Source organism: Rousettus aegyptiacus, unplaced genomic scaffold (genome assembly GCF_014176215.1).
Source record: "Rousettus aegyptiacus isolate mRouAeg1 unplaced genomic scaffold, mRouAeg1.p scaffold_m13_p_10, whole genome shotgun sequence".
NCBI classification, from domain to species: domain Eukaryota; kingdom Metazoa; phylum Chordata; class Mammalia; order Chiroptera; family Pteropodidae; genus Rousettus; species Rousettus aegyptiacus.
Window position 1 is genome coordinate 8,573,665 of NW_023416285.1, and position 22,174 is coordinate 8,595,838.

Consider the following 22,174-nt stretch of genomic DNA (forward strand, 5'->3'; position numbering starts at 1 on the left):
GGTTGACATTCGAGACAAAGTTTCAGCCCGGATTCGGCCGGAGCCTCCCCTGGGCGCGCCTGTACGCCCTGCCCCGCCCGGGGCGCGGGGCGCGGGGCGCGCAGCCCGCAGCGCCTCCCCTTACCTTAGTGAGCTGGGCGATCTTCTTGCACATTTTCACGTGCATCTCAGAGTCGCAGTCCATCCTCCAGCTGGCACCGCCGTGGGCATCAGCGTGGGAGCCCTGGCAAGTCCCGGGTGCGTGGATTTTGCTGTTGAGGGCAGAAGCCATCGCTGAACCGCGTCCAGCGCTCAAGGGCTCCCGCTGGTGTCCTCGCTGCCCACGGTGTGCACGTGCGTGCGCGCGCGGGCGTGCGAGCGTGAGGGCTTCCTCGGGAGAGGCGGCACTGCAGTCCCGCCGCCCGCACCGCCGCGTGGTCCCTGCTTCCCGGGGTGGCCGCCCCCCGGCCGCCCGCGCGCCCGCTCTCCCTCCTCCAGCGCCCGTGCTGGCCGGCTGGCTCTGCGGGCACCCGCGTCTGCGACGAGGCGCCGGGGACCCGCACGTGCCTCTCGCGATCTGCGCGCCACTCCCCGGCCCGTGCGGGGTTCTCCTGCAGTGGTAGAGCTTATGGTTCGCGGGGCCACTCGCTGCCCGTAGTAGAGAGGTTCGCGCTGGCCGAGCGCGGCGCTCTCGGACACGTGGGTGGCGCCTGGCTCCAGACTCAGCGGCGAACGACCCGGCCCTTGGTGGGCATCCCTGCCTAAGGAGGAAGAAGAGCAGGCTTCGGCCTCAGGCGGCCGGAGCACACCGTCTGGGGAGGGGACCCTGGCGATGCGCCGCGGGGCTGAACTGGGTGGCGAGGGACCCGTTACCTTCACCACCTTATCCAGCCTGCGGCTCGGGAGCCTCGGAGCTGCGGGCCGAGGGCGGAGGTGGGGGCGGCATGCCAGGGGGTGGGAGCAGGTCGCGGGGAGGCGAGGAGGTGCAGGGGGCCTGGGAGGTACAGTGTGGGCCCCCGCAGGGGCTGCGAACGGGAGTCCCCCACCCCCCATCTTGGGGAGGAGCCCAGACGTTGCGGGAGGATTGCCAGAGATCACCAGACAAAGGGAAGAAGCCAAAGCGGCGGCCGAGAGGCTGGTGCCTGAAACCTGGGATGAGAACGCACAGTGTGGGAAGCGGTAGGAAAGCAGAGGAAGTCACCAGAAAGGCAGAGAGGATGGTGGCAGGTGTGGGGAGAAGGAGGCGAAGAGCGACGAGGACTAACTGAGTCGCATGGAGCTGGAAGTCTAAGCAGACCAAGCCAGTGCAAGTGAAGTGACGCGGCCACAGCCATACGACCGGACTAGGAGCTGGTGTCCCTCCGTTTGTTAAGTGGAGAGGTTAGCGGGCCAGATTTCTTTACGGCTGGCTTTCTTTGGTTTCTAACAGTGGGCTGTTGGGAAAGTGACAGCACCCTATTTCGATTTTCGGAAAGTGTGAATAATAGAGTCATCATAATAACCAATTAGCATAGTTAATATATTTCATTTTACACATTGCCATATATCAACGGTTTTAATAATCATAAAGCGAGCCAGATTCAAAGGGTCTCAGAAACCACAACCCCATCCCTCCACCCCTCCACACTGCAGGTAATAATAACCACTTTCATAGATGAGGAAATAGATCCAAAAAATTTGTAGCAACTCAGGCAATTACAAGTAGCAGACTTATGTCTGGAACTGAGATATTGCTATTCTAAATTCTTTATTTTTGCCCCAGTACATTACACTACATAGGAATGACCAAATCGAGTTTCCGGTTCCTAGTTTAAGTTTTAGGTTCCCTCTCTAGAACTCACCCCCGCACCCCAGTCCTAATTTATTTAGAAAACAGATTGCCTGAATCAGAATTACTGCCAGGAGGCTATGTAGATTCTAGGTCCTATCTAGACTTTCTGAGTCAAACTCTCTAGAGTCGGGAACTAGGAATCCATATTTTACACAAGCTGTCTACTTAAATTCCAAATCATGCATTTCAAATATATTCTACAGGGTGTTAATACATACTAAATTTTACAGGAATTCAACCGCTGTATAAACTAGCGGTAAATAAGCCTTTTTGGTCTAGAACTTTACCAAAAGCTGTTCACCATTTTGGAAAATTGCATTATCGATGGCCATGTGGCTCATGGTATTTGGTTGCCAGTCCAACATGCTTGTATTACAACTGCCACATTTGTGGTGAGTCTACCTGTGTCTGCAAGCATCTGAGAACTCTGTCGTCATAAAGTTAACCACACCAGAGCATTTCTATATTGAAATACATACGATTTAATTATATTTTCCTTTTATTTCTATTACTGTCAAGAAATTATACTGATTTTAAAAATGTGTGTAATAATTTAAAAATTATGAATTTCAAAATAGCAACATAAATATTATAAAAAAGATAATGTTGGGTCTGAATAGAATTGAGAACCACTGCTCTAGATGATCATATGCACATTACAGTTTAGGAATACTGCAGTCTAATCCCAAGTCTTAGTTACTTAAACACAATCTTATTAGGTCCAGGGGCCAAAATATTTTCCAGTAGGCCATGTTATACTTTCAACTTTATAATGCAAGACAGTAGAAAACCAGATTCCCTTACCAGGCTTTGCTGGACCACGGCTGCTATAATTTTGGTACTGCAGACCGATCAGTCTTGGAAAGGGTCCTCTGCAGATGCTGGGACTTTCTAGCACTGTGATTAGTAGGTCCTTCCATACTATTGGGAATGAAATGGAGGACAGAAGAGGATTCAGCACTCTCAAATATAGGGGTGGCCGAGCACTTAGTAGCGCACTAATGTGGTCTTGGGAATGTGCTGTGCCCTCTGCACATGTCCTTACCTTCAGCAAGGTACTTATCATCCTCATTCTACGGACTAGAAAATTGAAGCTCGGGGAGGCTAACAAACCAATTTTATGCAGCTAGTAAATGGATCTGAGTCTGTATAAGTTCAAATGCTGTTTATCTCAGAGCACAATGCTGGCAATGGAAAACTTTCTTAAATCATCAGTTTTTTTCTTCAGATTATAAAACTGTAAGCTTCTAGTAGTACCTCCCCGAGCTCACCTGTAAAATACAGAAAAATGAAAAGCAAAAATCACCCCAAATCACACAAAGAAAATTACTAATATTTTGAGATCTTTCTAGACATCTGTACACACCTAGAAAATGTTATGTACATATGTGTATTTTTAAAACATAAATGGGATGCTATAAATGTTTTTGAACCCTATCCACTCAATATAAAATGGACACATTTTTTATTTTGCCAATAAATGTCATATTCTCATTTTTGACAGCCAGTACTTCCATTATTTACAACAACAATCTATTTGTCCTATCTATCCCCTATTGAACAATATTTTTTACATTTTAAGAAAATGTTTTGCATAGGTTTATAATGTTTGTTTGCTATATTATGAGAAGAATCAATTCTATCTTAAAGGACAGAAAAAAAAAAAACAAAAAAGATATGAAACTTAAATGAGATAGAATTCTTAATGTGTATTAGTCCAGACAGTATACTATAAGACAAGATAGAATGGAATTTATGTAAAAAGAATGGAATGAACAAGTGTCACTAACAGAAAAAGATGGAAAGGCCAAATTGTAAGGTAAAAACGATGCCACATTCAAGCCGACAGCTACATCATCCCTAAAACTGCCATTCATTGTTGACATCCGTTCTGGCCCGAAGTATGTTCTGCCCCAGAAACACAGTTAGAAAAACATGGCTCTCGGCAGGACAGCAACCAGGCGTACTTGCCTCCTGCACGTTTCCAACAGAGCAAGCATGTACTGACTCCAGACATCCCCCATCTGCTCAGCCCTTTTCCATTTCAGCTGTGCTTCTCGTAACCACACTATCAGAAGTGAAGGCTGGTCCAGCAGGCAGGACAGAACAATACTGCATAATAATACAGGGTTCAGGTGATGTGGTCCTCTCATCTCCCTGGTCCCCCGTCCTAAATGTCTTAACCTTCACTGTACTCTGCGATTGACTTCTATTTTAAAGTGATTTAATAAACCAAGTAGTTCCAGCATCTTAATTTGAGATGTAAAGGATCCTGGCTGTGACGTCTAGCATAGCCTGCCTGATAAGAGGGTATTTGGAGGTTACTATTGCATCAAGATAACTTCTACATGACATCATACACAGATCTTTGCACAGATGTGCAAGTAGTTCCATAGGAATAAGCCCTAGAATAACCCAGTTTCATAGAGTAAGCAAATTTAACTGTTGATATATTTGCTATACTGTTCTTCAGAAGTTATTTCAATTTACACTCTAATAGTGAAAAAACACATGTATGTTTTCCTGTATTCTTGCCCAAACTAGCCAGTATTGATCTTCAAATATCTTTAAATAGGCGAAGAGTGTCTCCCCCTAAACCACTTGTTTATTAGTAGGGCTGCTGGAACACATTTCCCCAAGTCGATCAGTTGTTCGAATTACACCTTTTGCGCATTGTCTACCTTTCTTCTTTATGTTGAAATAACTTTCTAGCCCAAGATGCAGCTGTTCCTGCCCAGGGTGCCAGGTCAGCAAACTGAAACTTGGATAACTTTGTGGCCCTGTGAATGGTCTGCTTGACCAGAAACGCAGTACATCCAGCCAGCTAGTCCCCGAACGCAGAGCCAGCTCTGGCTAAATACTTATTTCCTTGTTCCTTTTCACCTCAGACAAGTTTGACTACATGGACCCAGCCAATCAGATATTTTCTACTTTTCTCTTCCTTGTTGTTTATCCTATAAAAGTTTCCTGTCTTCAGCCCCATTTTGCAGTTCTCTTTGGAGACTGTACCCTCCATGAAGGGTTAAAGTTTGTACCACCTAAATTGTCTTCTTTAATCATTTTTAACACTTATTACCAGACTTTTCTTTGTAGAGGCTTTTAGCACTTTGCCTATAATATACCTTGCAAACATTTCCCCCATTTAGTAATTCATTTCAGCTTTCTTATGTTCTATAAATATTTTGAATTTTTATTCAAAATCTTTGTACTGATATTTTTCTCTTATATTTTCTAGCTTGTGCATTATGCCAAGAAAGGTCTTCCCCATCCAAGATTGGGTTCTCTTAATATTTTTATGGTCCTATTTAAAAAAAAAATGTTTACATGTTTTATCTAGTTGAGATTTATGTTGATATATGGAGTGAGGCCAGAATTCAGACTTATGTTTTCCCAGATGGCAAAGCAGTTGTCCCAACAGGTATTGAATAATTCATCTTTACCACACTGATAGTCTAAGTGCTGCCTTAGGTGATTTCTTTAGAAATTTACTAAGTAATCTTTTAGGCTTTGCTTAGTGATTTTTCTTCTAACATACTTCAATTATTACTGCTACCACACTTCCATTACTCATTTAAAAACAAGATCACATTCTTGAGTACCCCTTAACCCTTTTGCCTAGAGGGCAATTTTCCCTACTCTGCCTTACTTGGTCCTATTCATCTTTGCATGTCCCTAAAATATACTCTCATGGCTTTGCATTTCTGTGAAGCACATACATCATTTATTTCATTTTTGAAAGCTACCATTTTCTGTTAAATAACCCCATTTTTTTGAGTGAACAATTTCAAGAAATGAACACACAGCTTAGACTGGCAAGTAGTCTTTCCTGTACATGACAACCGATTTGAATATCTCTTACTTGTATTGTCCAGAATATTGACATGGAGCTAGAACTTTTCAAATTTTGATCTAGTAGGTTTGGGTAAGGTATTTTAAACAATCACTTAAGTGATGCTTTGAGGATGGTACCACACCCCACACTGAGAACTGCTTTCATGGTGCAAACGAGCCTTGTCATTTCCCTCTACATCTTTTTGCTTTATGACCTACCCTATGACACAGCAATTTGACCGAAGAAGAATAAATGCGCATACCCACAAAAACCCAGGTACGAGAATATTTATTGCAGCTTTATGTGTAATAGCCCCGAACTGAAAAAAAAAATGCAAGTGCCATCAACAGGTGAATAGATAAATGAATTATGGCATATTCATACAATGGGATAGTCTACAACAATAAAAAGATGAACCACTGATAGACAAAAACATCAGGATGAATCAAAGTTATTACGTTGATGAAATAAGCCAAGCATAAAACAGCATATACTGTATGATCCCATTTGGATGAAGCTGAGAACAAGTAAAACCAATTGATCTTTAGAAGAGAAGCTATTTCTGGGGGAGGTATAAACTGGGAAAGGGTGCTGGGGAATCAGAAACCTTTTGTACTTTGATCTGAGTGTATATATCTTGATATGAATATATACATATGTGAAAAATCATCAACTGCACTTATGATTGGCATATTTTATGTATTTCACTGTAGGTATGTTATCCCTAACTTGGAAAAAAAGGCAGATGGACAAATTAGTCTGGCATGGTTTACTCAATAGATTTGATGACAAAGAAAAAACATCACCACACATAACCATTTGCAATTGTTGATTTATTCTGAGATTATATGTTAATATAAACAAAATATAGAAAAAACCTCAACCATAACTCACAGTAAAAAATCTAAAGCATTATGGACCTGTCACTGGATATGATACTTTGAATGCAAAAACAGTATGGAAGATGAAAAACAATAAGAAATTCCAAAATGTTTAATTCCTTATGCTTTTGAGTTAACAGAAGCTAATATTTACATGAAAAGCTTGTGGAAATGACTGCTGTAGATTATGCATCCTTTCTGTAAATAAAATTTGAGAATTGCCTAAGTAACTAAGTAACAAGGTTTCTTTTATAAAACGTTATTGAATTATATTTTCTTTCTGAAAAAATTTTCTGCAGTGCATATCTTATCGAAGGTGAGCACCTTGTGGATTATGATGCCTGAAGGATTAATCAAATTGCTGACAATACTACAATTGTATTATATTTTTAACATCAAACTAAAACTGTAATATAATAATTACATTTTAAGAAAAAATTTTCAGATTTGTGTGACACAGTGACACTCATCCAAGTGTGTATTGGGTGTACTTCTAATTGCCTCATTTTACCACTGACCTAGTTTCCCAAGTACTTATCTTATTCTTTTATCCTAACGTCCCAACATCTGTCTCAACTCTTCTCTACATTTTCCATAAACTCAAACACTTTCTTCCAAGTTTTCTAGAGACATTACTTCCTAAAGCCCGCATCCTACTTACTGGACATAGCGGTCATCCTGGGACTTTCCTTCATTGCATTCCTTTGTGAGATCTTATGTTTTCAGGAGCCCATGCCTTCTTACTTTGATTACTCCTTTGTTTTGGTGAAGCACATCCTCCAGTAGCCTCCTAAGAAATGGTACATGGTAAGGTAAAATTTTGAAACCATGCGAGTCCAAACTTTATTTATTTTAGCCCCAAATTTGATTGGATTGTCTAGATACAGAATTCCAGATTAGGATTCATTTTTTTCTCTTAAATTTGAAGGACTTGCTTTCATAATCTTCTAATACCCAGTGTTGCTACCAAAAATCTAAATGCCATTCTGAAAACATCTTTTTGTGAAAACCTTGTTTCCCTTTTAGAAGCCTTTAGGACCTTTTTTAACCCCGAAATATGGTGTGCTCTTGTATGTTTTTAACTCATTATGTTGAGCATTAAGTGGATCTTTTTAATTTAGGAGACTCGTGTCCTACATTTTTGGGGAATGTTCTTTGTTTTCTCTCTTCATCTCTTTTCTTTGTTCTCTCATTTTGGGGCTCTTATTAATAAGACGTTTTCATCCCATTCTGCTCTTCTAATTTTTCTTTTGTTGTTCTTTTCCTGTTTTCTAACTCAGCCTTTTTGTTCTACTTTCTGAAATTTCTTCGGCTTATTTTCCAACACTTCTATTGAATGTTTAATATTAACTCTATCATTTCAATACTTTTCTGTTGTTCATTTTTACAGCATGCTATTATTTTATGGATGCAATATGTTCTATGTTTCTGAGACTATTACAGTTTGAGGGTTTTATGTTCCCTTCATTATTTCTCGTTTTTGTTTTGTTTGTTTGTTTGTTTGTTTTCTTTTGGTATTCATCTTTCATTGTTGAAGGTATCTTCAAACGCCTAGTGATTCTTGACTATTAGTTTATTGTGAGTTCGAATGACTGAAAGCTGTGTATGAAGGAGGAGGCTTGTGGGCTCCGGGTTTCACAGTAACAAATAATCATAACTGAGTGGTAAGCTGTTTTCTTACTCATGTTTCTGGATGGGGTGAGCAGGGCTGGGTATAAGCCTGGCTGCCAGATTATGTAGCTGGGTGGGCTACAGAGACAGACAGTTCGTAATGTTCAGAATACTGACATTCTTTCAATCTTCCTGTTTTCAGTGTCACACCTCACTATCACCATCACTCTCCCCAGGTCCCTTTTCTAAGTCTAACTTGGTTCAATTTCTCCAGGGAATAAGCTGCTAGAGTTTGGCTATATAGAGGAACAGTCACTTGGCTACCTCCAAAACAAAAAACAAACAAAAACCCCCCCCAAACTTTCAAATAATGCCCTTGATTCCAACTTTGCTCCTACCCCCGCTTTCCGGGGTACCTTGCTCTTGAAATCTTTGAGTCTTTTGGGGGTTCTCAAAGGAAAAGAATGGTGTTTCAGATCTGTGGACCTTTCTTGCAATGAAGAATGGCTGCCAGAACTGTGCTATCAAGTATTTAAATTCAAAAAAGTAATACACTTAATCTTTCACTTCATGACAAAGAAGAGAAAGTTAACTGCTTAAAATACACACACACACACACACACACACACACACACACACACACACACACAATCTACCTAATACTGACAACAGTTCAAAAAATTATACAAATGTCTGCAAATGTTTTAATATTTATGTGATTATTTTAGCCTAATATAATGTGTCTTTTATAGAAACTGTCATATCTGCCATGGAGCTTCCTTCTCCACCTCTCTGCAACAATTCTAACCTTGTGTCTGTCAACTGTGTTAGCCTCCATCTCCTGGCATCGGGTATTTGGAAGAAAACATGACATAATGGGAACACTCGAGACTGCTCCCCTGGAACAACTAGATGACTACAACCCAAGCTCAATCCCTGCTACCAACACATTTACAGGGCTTCCAGATAAAGCACAGGATGCCAGTGAAATTTGAATTCCAGTTAAATAACATTTTTCCTAGTAACTAAAATTTATTTGGGCATCCTATATTTTTATTTGCTAAGTCTGGCAACCCAACATATTTAAGGAAACAATGTGTCACAAGTAGAAAGTGAACATCATAAAAAAAAAAAAAAAGAAGTTTAAAGGAAATTGGGATCTGGACCAAAGCGTTCAAGCCACTGGGAAATTCTACGCTACCACCCGGCAGGTAGCCAGGGGCCACCACCACATTACCCACATTGCGCTACGTCCCCATGGGAATGCCTAGGCTGGGGCCGACAATAACGCTTTCAATTAATACAGGAATTTAGTGTCCCTCGGTCGTGGTTGTCCTCTTAATTGTGTTACGAGAGCTCTGCCGCCTTATCGAGTCATTCTGGTTGCAATCATAAAGCCAATCCAGGGGCTTTTTGGGTGGAACATGGCCATGCCCTTGGATTGTTTCAGTGTTTTGGTACCTCCCAAAGGAAGCTGCCCCTACTGGAGCACTACCTAATTAATACATTGGAAAACACTAGTTGGTATATTGGAGTATCGGGTTCCAAAGTTGACATTGGTTAAAGGTAGCATTTAAGCAAGGACTTACCAGTTAACTTAAAGATAATTTCCCCTCAAATAAGACATCACCAGCCCCTTAACTTACAAACTTATTCTGAGACTCTTCCATCTGGTTTCTGTTGAAATCTAATTTGACACCATACCAGCTTGGTTTCTGTGTATACTAGGAGCTCAGTTTTCATCTTGTTTGGCTGATGAGGATCCTGAGTCTCCTAGATGATTACTATGTGCCTACTCCAGGGAATGGGGTATCACTTCCCAAATGATCCCAAGAATTTTCATATCACATGTCAAGGTCATCTGTGTCTTCCCAAATAAACTGCCCAAACGCCAGTCAATTTACTGATCCAACCCTAAACTAACGCTAACCATTCTAAACGGCCTCTGCTTTTTACAAGCAACAACTCTGGGTACCTGCCTGCCACACTATTTTAAATTATTTTCGAGTCGCGCATTCTTTTCCCATGTCTCATTGAGAACGGCTTGTGATAGTGTTCACAGCTAACAGGAGCTCAGTAGCTAGCAAGTGTCAGGTCAATGTGGTACCCTTACCTTTCCCATTTTCTTGGTCTCACTTTCAAAATCCTTATATAATCCCACAGCTGCCACCAATTTAAAGGAAGACCATAGAACGTACAATGATCAGACTCAAACATAGAGCCATTAACTAACTTTTGAAATTGGCAAAGATACACCATAGATATTTTTGACACAAAGGAAAAACCTAGTAGTTTGTGTTACTTAGTATAGCTCCCTCGATTTCCCTCAGTTGAATGGATGTTGCTCATTGGTGGACTCAGCTGTCAGCAACTTGCACGAAGCTGTCTCAAGTCAGAAGTTACCCACTTTCTGGGATTTTCTATATACTCCAGCCACACGAGCAAACTACTTCTGCCCCTATCTTTATATGCCATTGCCTTGTGAATTTAGCATATACATCTTAAATCTGTGTACAAAGTACTGACTTCCCTGTCCCCTAAGCTGACTTTCCCTTGCGGGGTTTAACTGCTGGAATGTGCCCTCCACATGAATTTATACTACATTTGGAAGGCTGCTCCACAACTGAATATTTAATGTGGTCCTAAAGAGGAGAAATGGCATCAATGGCCAAAAGCTTTGGGATAATTTATCTTGGGTCAATATGTTTTAAAACTAATTTCTTATGTATAGTATCTTATTTAATTTTATTCCCAGTATCTGGATCATTGGTATTCCATAATTTTTTCAGATGGGGAGTTGTGACAGGAGCCCCACAGGATGATCACCTAAAGCTGACCTAACACCTGTCCTCCTCCTGCCATGTACTGGGTTTAAAAGACCTGGCTGTGGTATTCTGGGCGGCAGGGATCTGGACAGCTCCAACGACACGAGGCTGCCTGTCTGTACCGAGAGAGAACGACACCTTTAAATGACATTAATGTCCATTGGTTTAGAAGTCCTGTTTCCTTATTCCTCTAATAAATATTTCTGTAAATAGAGAATAAATGTGCCCTTCTTTATCTATCCTAGTTATGGAGACTACATTTAACCAAAGGCCCACATAGGGGGAGTATGAAAGTGGTAAATCCCACACCCATGGCACACAAAAAGTGAAGGCTTAAGGCTTATTATCCAGGTTAACTATCCTTTTCTGAAACCGGGAATTACTTAACAAATGGGTTCAAATACGGGTCTTGACTGAATAGCTCACATCATCTTCAGAGTAGGTTTCTTTTCTAGAGCTGCCAAGTCACCTCCTATCAGAGACACTGTATAGACACAGACACTGCATCTATTGACTGTATTCAGCACTTAGTGAATGCTGAATATGCCTTCAGCAAACTGGGATCTATTTCTTTTGAGAATAAATGACCATACTCTGTTCAGCGTGTACAAAGCTCTTGGTTTATTCAGCTGCAAAGCTAGGGAAAGGCTTCCTTTAGGAGTGAATAGCAGAAATGCGTTTATGAGCAAGGCACTTTTCTCTCTCTCTCTCTCTCTCTCTCTCTCTCTCTCTCTCTCTCTCTCTCACACACACACACACACACACACAGAGAAAAAGGAACATATAGTTACATAAACATCAACATGTTTTAATTTTCAGAACTCCCTGTCTCTTCCCACTTCCCCCTTAAAAAAAAACAGGTGGTCGTAACATTTTAAAAACTGGTTTCACAGAACATCTACAGAGGAACATTTTCTGATACATTCAGTTACATAAACAGTATGATATGCTTTCAGTTCAGTAATTTTCCACGAATAAATATTTCTTCTACCTATAATTCCCTCCTTTTTCTTTAAGACAACTAAAGCTCAGCAGAAATACTCATTATGTTATAAACATTCTTATCTCTCCTTAAAATTGCTATACATTTATAGGATTTGTGATTCCATTAACGCTTCAATCTTTTGATGTCAATTGTATATGACACTTAATTATGGAGAATAAGGAACAGTAAAACTAAAATAAGGAATAGGATATATATCTTTAACAATCTAATTATTGAATCCTTTAGCTGCCCAGTCAAACAGGATCATTCACAGGTTTCACTCTTTATTGCAGGTTGTGTGAAAAGATTTAATGGTCTCATGCATTTTATGTATGTCGATTACTATGTTTTGACATCTAAATAAACACAGCAAGACTCATTTACAAGGGTACATACTCTTCCTTGTTCAGCTAGATCTAAAGCTAATCTATGTATAAAAACAATGATGCTAAAAAAGCCTTCAACTTCAGGTTACATTAGGCTGAGATTTTCAGTAGTAAGATTCTTTAATGTCAGAAGTTCCTGGAAAGTGTGCAGTGGGTATGGAAAGTGCATAAAGTACTGCTCCAGGAAACACACAAATGAAATACTAATCCACTAGCAGTTAGCACTGATAACATAAATGCTCTCTTAATCCTTTCCCTCTGGTCTTTTGGAATGTGTTTTGTTTCCTCTTGACTCAAGTCGGGGTGTCAAGATGCTGGAAACATATTTTCTATAGAACAGGTACCTGTTTAATCCCCAGGTATGGCCTTATAGGCCAATTTAGCCAGAGACAATTTAGCCTGGGGGTAGCCTATGATAGAAAATGTTTATGCTGTAATTGCAAGTACTGGAATAGGTCTTGAGTAGTGTAGGTGAGGTTTGAAATTGCACTTCCTCCCCTCAAAGTAGGAACCCCTGCAGGGTACTATAGGTAGGCTTATCTATATAAAAGCTGGGAGATAAATCAGTCCTGCTGTTTTCTTTTGTCCAGTTATTCAATTTAATTCAACTACCTCCCTAGAAATTAATGTCAGAGAAGAATATGCTCAGCAAAGTGTTACTGGGAGTAGCTAACCTCCTACTTTTCAAAATAGCTGTTCTTAAGGTTGGGTAACAAAAGGGGTAGTAGCCTATCTTTTCCTTCCCATTAACAATGAGATATCTAGTTAGAGTCCATTCAGATATGCGGAATAAATTGGGGGGATAACTGAGTGTGGAGAATAATTAACTTATCTAACTAATTCTCCATTGAAATTCTCATTTTATCCACAGGGTCTATCAAAGGGAATGCTCACAATGCACATTTTCTGTAGCTGAGTGAGAGGATCCCCAGGTATATAATCAGTACTTGGCAGCCCTTTGGCTTGTCAGGATAGGGCATAGTCTGGTTGAGAAGGCATTGGTTTCTCAGCTCTGGGCTGTGTATCATGAGGGACAGCAGAACAAATGGTGGATCTTTATAGTGATGCAGTTAGGAGTTTGTTAACTGCCTTTTGGAAGTCAGTGTAAGAATAAGTAGTGTTGATGGGCTCAGTGCGGGTTGTTTCCTTAACTGTTTTAGTTAACCAGCCACAGCAACAACCAGAAACACATGAATTAGGGATTTGTTTTAGGTATTCCGGTATGGGAGTGGCTCTACTCAAGGTTCGACTTAACTGCTTGGTGGCAAATTGCAGTGCTCCATTTAGAGTGGCGTGATCTCTAGAAAGCCGGCTGGGACTTGTAAGGGGCTTTTGAAAAGGTGGGACTCCACAAGAAGCCAGAGGTGGCCATTCAGGAATTGGTTCCAGTTTGGGCACACAGTGGGAGCAATGGGAGAGTCTTAGACCTATCTCTCTAAGTATATGGACTGGCGTACTTGGATCCAAAAGTTTAGCATGATATAACCAGGAATTAGGATTTAAAGGTTTCCAAGTTGTTGAGTATTTTAAAAGGCACTTAACCTGCCAAGCGAGACTCTCAAGAGGTGTTAGGTTGGGCACCACAGGGTCCTCTTCTTCAGAGGAATCCCACTCTTCCCCAGAACTCTCATTTAGGTAGTTAGCGCTTTCTTCCTCCTCACTTTCAGATTCTGATAAAGGGTCTGGAGAGGGATTTCTGGGACCCATTTGAATAAAACAAAAGAAGGAACAAGAAAAAGGTAACAATTGAAGCCAGTGAAACACTAACACTGGCAAATAGAAACAAAAGATGAAAAATCCTTTCAATAAGATTGTCTGTTTCTCAGTCCGTTACACACAAAGTATGCCTCTGGCTTGCATCACTGTGCAGTTCTTTGAGATTATGTTGGGTATTCTTCACTTACAAAGAAGACATCTCAGTTCTCAGGACCAGTTCAGTGTGTAAAAGTGTTAGTCACTTACCAGTGGCCCAGGCTACCCAAGAAGAGAAGGGGTCCTCATCTAGTCAAGCTGATTTTCTTAGCGTGGTTTCAACTGGTTGTGATACTGTGAAGAGATACTTGTGTCCGCTACTTTGTTGGCAGGGATATCACATCTACTTGGTAATGAAAAGAAACTCAGTGGTTGCCTTCGTTGTCTGCTGGTGCAGCCAATTTTGTGCGGGAGGCTAAAGCGAAGAGTTGTCAAGGACATCTGGTATGCATAGATCCGATGTTTTCCACAGGTGGTGCAAATGCTCTTGGAAACTGGTAACTTAGCTGTTGGACTATCTGGAAAGGTAGCCTTAACCTGTGAACAAGAAGACTAGACACATGACACTAAAGCCTGAAAGCACTAGGTACATTATTGTACATCTAACTATGAGTATCTAAGAATAAGAAGCCTTACTGGCTTTCCCATCTTGATCTCATAGGCTTAGGCAGATTGTCCTATCGGGAATGGCTCCTAAAATCACAAAATTGGGAAGAAGAACCTGAGACTATTTTAATCCTTAAGGTACATATCTGAGCCAGTTTGTTTTTTAATATGCAGTTCTAGCCCAGAAAATTACTTCTGCAAAAGCAGATCCCTGATGTCCCAAACTCCAAAGAGAGAGCTATAAAAAGTTTCTTTTTACCTTTAGATGTGCTTGTTGGGATTAGTTTTAGGGGACCTGTCCTGGTTGTAGAGCTGTTGGATGTTAGAAATCTGGCTGGGACCCTAAAGATTGCGTTCATATGACCATACTCTAATCTTAATATAGTAAAAATTACACTGAATGTAAATAGGTGAAACTCACAATTAAAAAGCAGTCAAAATCAAAACGAGATTAAAAAACAAAACAAGAGTCAACAATACGCTAACAAAAGACACTTTAAAGCAAAGGACACAGAAAGGTCAAATATAAAATAATGAAAAAAGATATATCAGGCAACTATGGACCAAAATAAAGTTGGGATAGCAATCTTAATATCTAATGAAAAAGATTTTAAGCCAAAAAATATAAGGGACAAAGATGGACGGTAATACTGGTTAAAAGGAACCAAAAAATGCGACACACAGTTAAATCCTCTCTTAAAGTCATTGAAGGGCTCTGCAACTTTAAGCCAAATGACGTTAAATTTGGCAAAGCCAGTTCTACCACAGGCTAACTGATATAAACAAGAGTTAGGTTCCTATGGCATCTCATCAATGTTATATCTAAATGATGTTGAACAAAATGATGTCATTCAAGGACCTGTTGCACTCATACACATATGAACCTGAAAACACGTATTCAAAATTTCTCAAGTTACAACAGATAGAACTGCCGGGGAAAGAAATATAAGTGGAGACGTAAACAGAGCAAAAACAAAACAAAGCAAAACAAAACAAAACAAAAACTTAAAAATATCAATATACTTTGGATACTATATAATACAGAACTTTACACCAAACAGGATATCTGAGCACACACAAATATACAAATAGATCATGCATTAAGTTATAATATATAACTAGATTCCAAAACGTCAATTTCATTCACACTAAATTCTCTGATCATAATGCAATAAAATTAGATTATAAAGGTTAAAAGTATTTCTATTTTGGGAAACTAACTCATGGGTTAAAATGGAAATTACAAAGGATATTAAGAAATATTAAAATTGAATAATAATATACACTTGCAAGGCAAAATCTGTGAGACATGAGCAAATCAGTACCTAAAAGAAATTTATAACTTTGAATACACTGATGAGGAAACAATAAAGTTTAAATATCCACAAGTTAAACATTCAGGATAATGCAAAAGAGCAAGAGCAAAATCAGCAGAAAGGAAATAATAAAGGTAGAAATTAAAAAGTATATAAAATAATAACAGAAGACTGATGAAACTAAAATATTTTGATAATGAATTAAAAAATGAAAGTGATGAGACTTATCAACAAGATTTAAAAATAAAAGAGTCAAAATAAAAACGTGACAAACATATGCTAAAATATAAAAATCTAGATGAAATGGTTAAATTACAGAAGAATAAAAATATTAAATTCATACAGGAAGAAACAGATAACTTCAATAGAAAAGACTAGTAAATATTAAAGAAAATGAAAAGGTAACAACCTTCCATTAAAACATCAGGTCCATGTGGTTTTATAAGTGAGTTCCATCAAACTTCAAGAAAATATCTATTTCATATGTTGTTCCAGAAAAAAGAAAAAGCACATAAACTGACTAGTTCCTTTTAAGAAGATAATAAAATATTAATTCTAAATCTAGATATGAACCAAATAAGTACAGGCTCATTTCACTTGCAAAAATTCCAAATATTACCTAACAAAACTAATAGTGTATTAAAGAAAAGAATATGTTATAATCACATACAGCTTATCCCAGGAAAGCAAGAATATTTCAACCTCAGAAAATTTATAAATATAAGTGATGAGAGTGATAAAGCAACAACAACGAAAACACCGAGAGTATTTTATCAACCATGAATATTTAACTTTTCTTAGTTCCCAATCAACACCTACTTATTTTTAAGAAACAAAACGCTCTTAACAAACCAGTAAGAAAAAGTTATTTTTCAACTTGGTAAAAGTTTGTCAACCAAAACCTTTCATATTCCCTTTAAAAATCAAATTACGTAAGGATGACCATGATGATTGATACTGACAAAGAACCAAAAGTTCTAATCAATGTTATACTAAAAGAATAACAGATATAAGAACTGGAAGAAAAGAGAAAAGCAATTAATTTATAGATATATGGTCATCTAATTAAAAGACTTAACATATGAACTATTAGAACTAATAAAAGAGTTCAGCAAAGTTCCTGGATATGGGATTAATCTATGAATATTCATTAATTTGTTTATATAGCACTTAACAATTTGTCAGGTACTATTTTAGAAACTGCACAAATGTTAACTCATTTTAAATTCTCCTAACAACTCTATAAGATACGTTTTTTTTTTTATTGTCCTCATTTATACTGAGGTTTAATCTACTTGCCCAAGGCCATGCATTTACTGATAGTCAGGATTTGAATCGAGGCACTCTTAACTTCTTTATCAGTAATACTAACTAGGAAATGTATTACATAAATACTTTTCACAACGTAACATGCAGATCAAAAAATGAATTCAATCACATCAAAATTAATCATTTCTGGGCTGAACTAAAGAAAGACATTAAGAACAAAGTTAACTACAAATCAACAACAAAAAGTAGCAACCTCAATAAAGAAATGGGCAAAGGACAAAAATATCGTTTACAGAAGAGAAAATCTACAGGCCATTGGCGATATGATGAGTAAAGAGATACCATATTATTCTATTAGTTTGGTAATTAGAAAGCTGGAGAATGTCAAGTGTGTCAGCAAGGGACTAAAGGAATCCCTTCAGGAACCAGTCTGCTGGTGTGATTATAGACTGGGATCTTTCTGAGGAGCAAACTGGCAGCACTACTTAGCTAAACTATTTGCGTATCTCATGATCTAGCAATTCTACTCTTGGGTATACGCAGCAAGAAATTCTCGTAAGACCAATATGTACTCTGATGCTTGGTCTTTGATGGTAAAAAATTAGAAGCACTCTAGGTTTCCATCACTGGAGGAGTGGACAGGTAAAATGTGGTAAAAGCACATTAGAAGTATACATTGCAACACAGCTGGACTAAAAGCATAGGTCTAAATGAGAAAAGCAAAAACCAAACTATCAACATCTCATCTACATCATTCTGTAGGAGTCATTTCCAAAGTGAAACTCAGTACTAACATCTAGTTTCGAATACACACTGAGTTGTGCTAACAAGGTCATGTGGTACAGCTTCATGTCAGTAATGTTTCTATATACATTCTTTTTATTTAAGTCAGTTCCCAGCAGTATCTGGTATATATTAGGGGCTTAGTAGGTTTTTTGAAGAAATTAATGAGGGAATGATGAAGGACTGCTACAAGTAACTTATACAAGTATATCCTATTTTTATTCTAGGGCTACAAAAATACCCAAATTATATTTAAGTGACTTAATAATATGTTGGACAAAGGCAAATTAAACAATTTTTTAAAAGGTAGGATTGACAAAGATGATGCTACTAAAGTAAAATAAAGGGAACTGCTTATAACTTCATCTGTAGGAAAAAACATGAATGCAAATATGTTTAAGTTTATACTATTATCACCTAGTTCAACCTAAAAACAAAAAGAAAATTCAAACATACCATAAGTCTTTATCGTATTGAGACAGGAGAAGCTGTTGGCTTTTAATTCTTCTGTCCTCTTTTATTTTTACTATTTCATTTCAACCAGATTCCATCTGTAAGATTGAGTATATTTCAGTCATTCTGTTACTCAAGGCATGCTTTAAAAGGCTCACTCTACTTTTTCAGCAGAAATAACAAAGTCTCTTTGAAGGTATATGTAAATTCTAGAGTGAACCCATCACTGTTATTCCTTTACATTCCATGTGCATAATTTTCCCATATTAAAACCAAATTAACTGCACTTACTCTATATACCTCCATGTATAATTTACCTTCAAAAAATTTTTTTTCCTTAATTTTGGAAATAACTTTACCACATAAATTCTTTAGTTTTGTTATTTAATTAAATTAAGTTTACCAAGGACAGGAAGAGATTCCCAAGGTTGCTATTATTTGTTCTTTTTTCACATAGCACTGAAAATAGAAGTTAATAGGTAAGCTTAAGATAGTGAGACTATGAAGTTTTAATATATCATTTTTTCCCAGCTTTACTGAAGTATATAGTTGGCAAATTATATTTAACACAATGTGATGTTTTGATATATTGACTGAAATGATTACCACAATAAATCTAATTAACATATCACCTCGCAGTTACTATTTGTGTTAAGAACACTTGAGATCTTCTTAGCAAATGTCAAGTATACAGACATTAACCATAGTTACCATGCTGAACATTAGTTCTCCAGAACTTATTCATCTTAAAACTGAAAGTTTGTACCCTTTGACCATTATCTCCCTGTTTCTTCTATCTCTCAGGCACTGGTAACTCCCCTTTTACTGCTACTATGCGTTTGACTTTTTTAGATTCCACATATGAGTACGTCTTTGTGGCTGCCTTATTTCACTTTGCAGAATGTCCTCCAGGTTGACCCGTGTTGTTGTAAACTACAGAATTTCCTTCTTTTTTAAAGACTGAATAGTATTTCATTGTGTTTGTGTGCATGACCTCACATCTTTACCCATTCATCCACTGATGGACACTTGGGTTGTTTCCATAATTTGGCTACTGTGAATAATGCTGCAATAAACATGGGAGTACAGCTACATTTTTGAGATAGTGACTTTATTTCCTTTGAATATAAAGTCAGAAGTGAGGTTGCTGGGTCATATGGTAGTTCTATTTTTAATTTTTTGAGGAACTTCCATACTGTTTTCTATAATAGCTGAACCAATTTGCATTCCTACTAACAAGCATTAAGGGTTCTCTTTTCTCCACACCCTTCCCAACACTTGTTTTTTTGATAACAGTCATCCTAACAGGTGCAAGGGATTGTCTTACTGTGATTTTAACTTGCATTACCTGATTAGTGAGGTTGAGCACCATTTCATGTATCTGTTGGCCATCTGTGTGCCTTCCTTGGAAAAATGTCTACTCAGGTCCTTTACTTATTTTTTTTGAACTTTTCTATGAATTTATTTGAACCAATCCGAAAACATGCCAGGGAGCAAGATATTAAATGCTTCCTCTTTGCTCATTGTTTTTTTTTTTTTGCTACTAAAGTTGCATGAGTTCCTTATATATTTTGTATATTAACTCCCTTTGAGATATATGGTTTGCAAATATTTTCTCCCATTCCAAAGGCTGCCTTTTCATTTTGCAATCTATTATACTTTAATTTTTTTTCAGATTATAATGTTCAAAAAATACTGAGCAAAAACACGTATTAATCCTCCCCCCCCCAAAAAAAAAAAACTCATCGAAATATAGTTAGGCTGACCTCTGGTGGCCATATGCTTCATCCTTTAATAACTGACAAGATGGTATGAAGTCATCTCTCATTTGTGGCAACATAGCCAAGTAAAATACAATAAAGGGAATCATACCAGAAATGTCACAGTCAAACAAAGCAACAAAGGTAGTTAGGCACCCAAACCATAAAGAGAGCTGGGCAATTTAAGACCACGAGATGATAAAAATGCCTCCAAATATTTGTTTGTTCTAATTTTTAGTTTACCAGTTGACTTTTCATGAAAAATAAAATGGTATATACAGTGGTTCTCAAAATAAGTATAATTCCACACTGTCCGATACTGTAGCCACTAGCCCTATGTGTCCACTGAGCACGTGAAATGTGGTTAAAGTAATACCCAATTTCAAAGACTTGGAAGGGAAAAAAATGTAAATTATGTCATTAATTACTAAAGCTGATAATGTTGAAATAATGTGGACAAACTTGGTTAAAGAGTTAATGCCTTTCCTAGGTTTCTTTCCCCACAGCTTTCCAGGCATTCTACGTTTTGGCTATAGTGAAATCATAAATGTTATCAGTATGTTACATGCTTAGGCCTCTATGCTTCTGCTCTAGCTAATCAACCTAAAATGTCTTTCAGAAATTTGACATCTAGATAATTTTGGAATTATGAACAACCCAAATACTACCGTATTTATTACTTTACTAGCATTTGAATACCTGATGTTTCAGGAATTAGGCATATGAAGAGAATAGATGCATAAATTATGGCATATTCATACAACAGAATATTCATACAACAGGCAACCTGTCTGTGCCTCAGTTTCCTTAGCTTAAAAGGAGATAGAAGTTACCTTACAGGGGTTGTTTGTACGGATTAAATAAAGTGCTTAGAAAGTGTCTGGCAGATAAGGGACCATGAGGAGTAAATTATTATTATGAAAGGTGTCAATATGAATAAACCTCAAAAGCACTGATTGACAAAAGCAAGTTGCACATATTAAAACATGAAAACAGAGTACACTTACTAGAGATGTATTCATATATCATAAACACATAAAAATTAACAGTAAATTCAGTTACTACTGGGGAGGGAAGGTGATTTAATAGGAAAAAGGTGTATGGGAGGCTTTATAACCTATTCCCTTAGCTGGCTGCGGGCACTGAGATGCTCGTTTGAGTCAGACATAACTCCATTAAAAAAGTTTAAAGGCTTAGTTCCTGCTCGACGGCAATTTATCTTAACCGACACCCTGTTGCCCTGCTGTGTTCTTCTTTGTTGAGTACATCGCCGTTCCGCACCTCTGTACAAAGCCGGGAGACCTGGAACAAGCTGTGTGTCTAAGCTAAGCCGTGCCCCTCTTCGCAGCGGTTCCCACATTGCCACCCTCCTTTGCGGACAGACTCCCCAGCAGCCGAGGACCCGAAGCCTAAAAGGACAGCGGCCCGCCTCCATCAGGAGACGTGGGAACGGCCCCCTCGCAGGCCCGGGACGTCTGCCCGCTCGGGAGAAGCCGGGCCGCTGCCCCGCTCCGCAGCACGCCCCATCTTCCCCTTCTCCACAGGATCTCCAAGCGAACCCCTCCTCCCGGGACCCCCTGCTCCGCTTCGGTCGGAACAGGAACTGCTCCCCTCACTGGATTCCCTGGTCTCACCCATGTAGGATCTTTTTCCTTTTTCGCTTCGCGCCCGGCCGCACGACCAGGTGAGGCCTAGCGCCACCAACTCTGTCCCAACAGTCGCACCGCCACTCCGCTCAACCTCTCAGCTCAACCTCTCAGCGGATACCACTTCCGGGCGAGCAAACTGTCTCCGCCTCGCAGAAAGGCCACTTCCCACCCGGAAAACGGCCGGCTAGGCCCGAGGCGCATGCGTCCGAGCCGCGGGGCTGGAGGTGGGTGGGTCCGTCTCTTCCCGCTCTGGCCG

The 22,174-nt window shown here is 39.1% G+C and overlaps 2 protein-coding genes across 15 annotated transcripts in view; both read right to left on the minus strand.

Moving 5' to 3' along the window:
- The window catches only part of FAM184B (family with sequence similarity 184 member B), a 65,143-nt gene extending 64,857 nt beyond the window's left edge, over window positions 1–286 (minus strand). For 8 of the 9 annotated variants that reach the window (XR_004953048.1, XR_004953050.1, XR_004953049.1 and 5 more), the window contains exon 1: window positions 125–286. Coding sequence is in view for 2 of the 9 variants with exons in the window: in XM_036227547.1 (XP_036083440.1) it covers window positions 125–271 (147 nt within the window). In the remaining 7 variants the exon portion in view is untranslated. The remainder of the gene's footprint in view (window positions 1–124) is intronic. The other variant, XM_036227546.1, reaches the window with a different exon arrangement.
- Window positions 277–22,159, minus strand: DCAF16 (DDB1 and CUL4 associated factor 16). 6 transcript variants are annotated; one of them, XR_004953051.1, is made up of 8 exons: window positions 21,904–22,159; window positions 18,513–18,607; window positions 14,293–14,619; window positions 7,185–7,313; window positions 2,856–3,081; window positions 2,615–2,731; window positions 1,245–1,412; window positions 605–740 (listed from the first exon to the last, which is right to left on the minus strand). XR_004953051.1 is itself a non-coding variant. In XM_036227549.1 (6 exons), exons 4-6 carry the CDS (start codon window positions 7,216–7,218, stop codon window positions 292–294), a joined length of 450 nt encoding a protein of 149 aa, XP_036083442.1. In that variant the 5' UTR covers window positions 7,219–7,313; window positions 14,293–14,619; window positions 18,513–18,607; window positions 21,904–22,159; the 3' UTR covers window positions 277–291. The 6 variants fall into 6 exon arrangements, 2 of the variants coding, with proteins under 2 accessions (XP_036083442.1, XP_015976745.1); XR_004953052.1 differs by lacking the exon at window positions 1,245–1,412 and having other exon boundaries at window positions 611–740; XR_001594034.2 differs by lacking the exon at window positions 605–740 and having other exon boundaries at window positions 932–1,412.
- Between the last annotated feature and the right edge of the window lie 15 nt (window positions 22,160–22,174).

What these genes read in the sequence shown, in the direction of transcription:
- DCAF16 (XM_016121259.2), bottom strand. Translation starts at nt 14,037, where the DNA reads ATGGGTCCCAGAAATCCCTCTCCAGACCCTTTATCAGAATCTGAAAGT.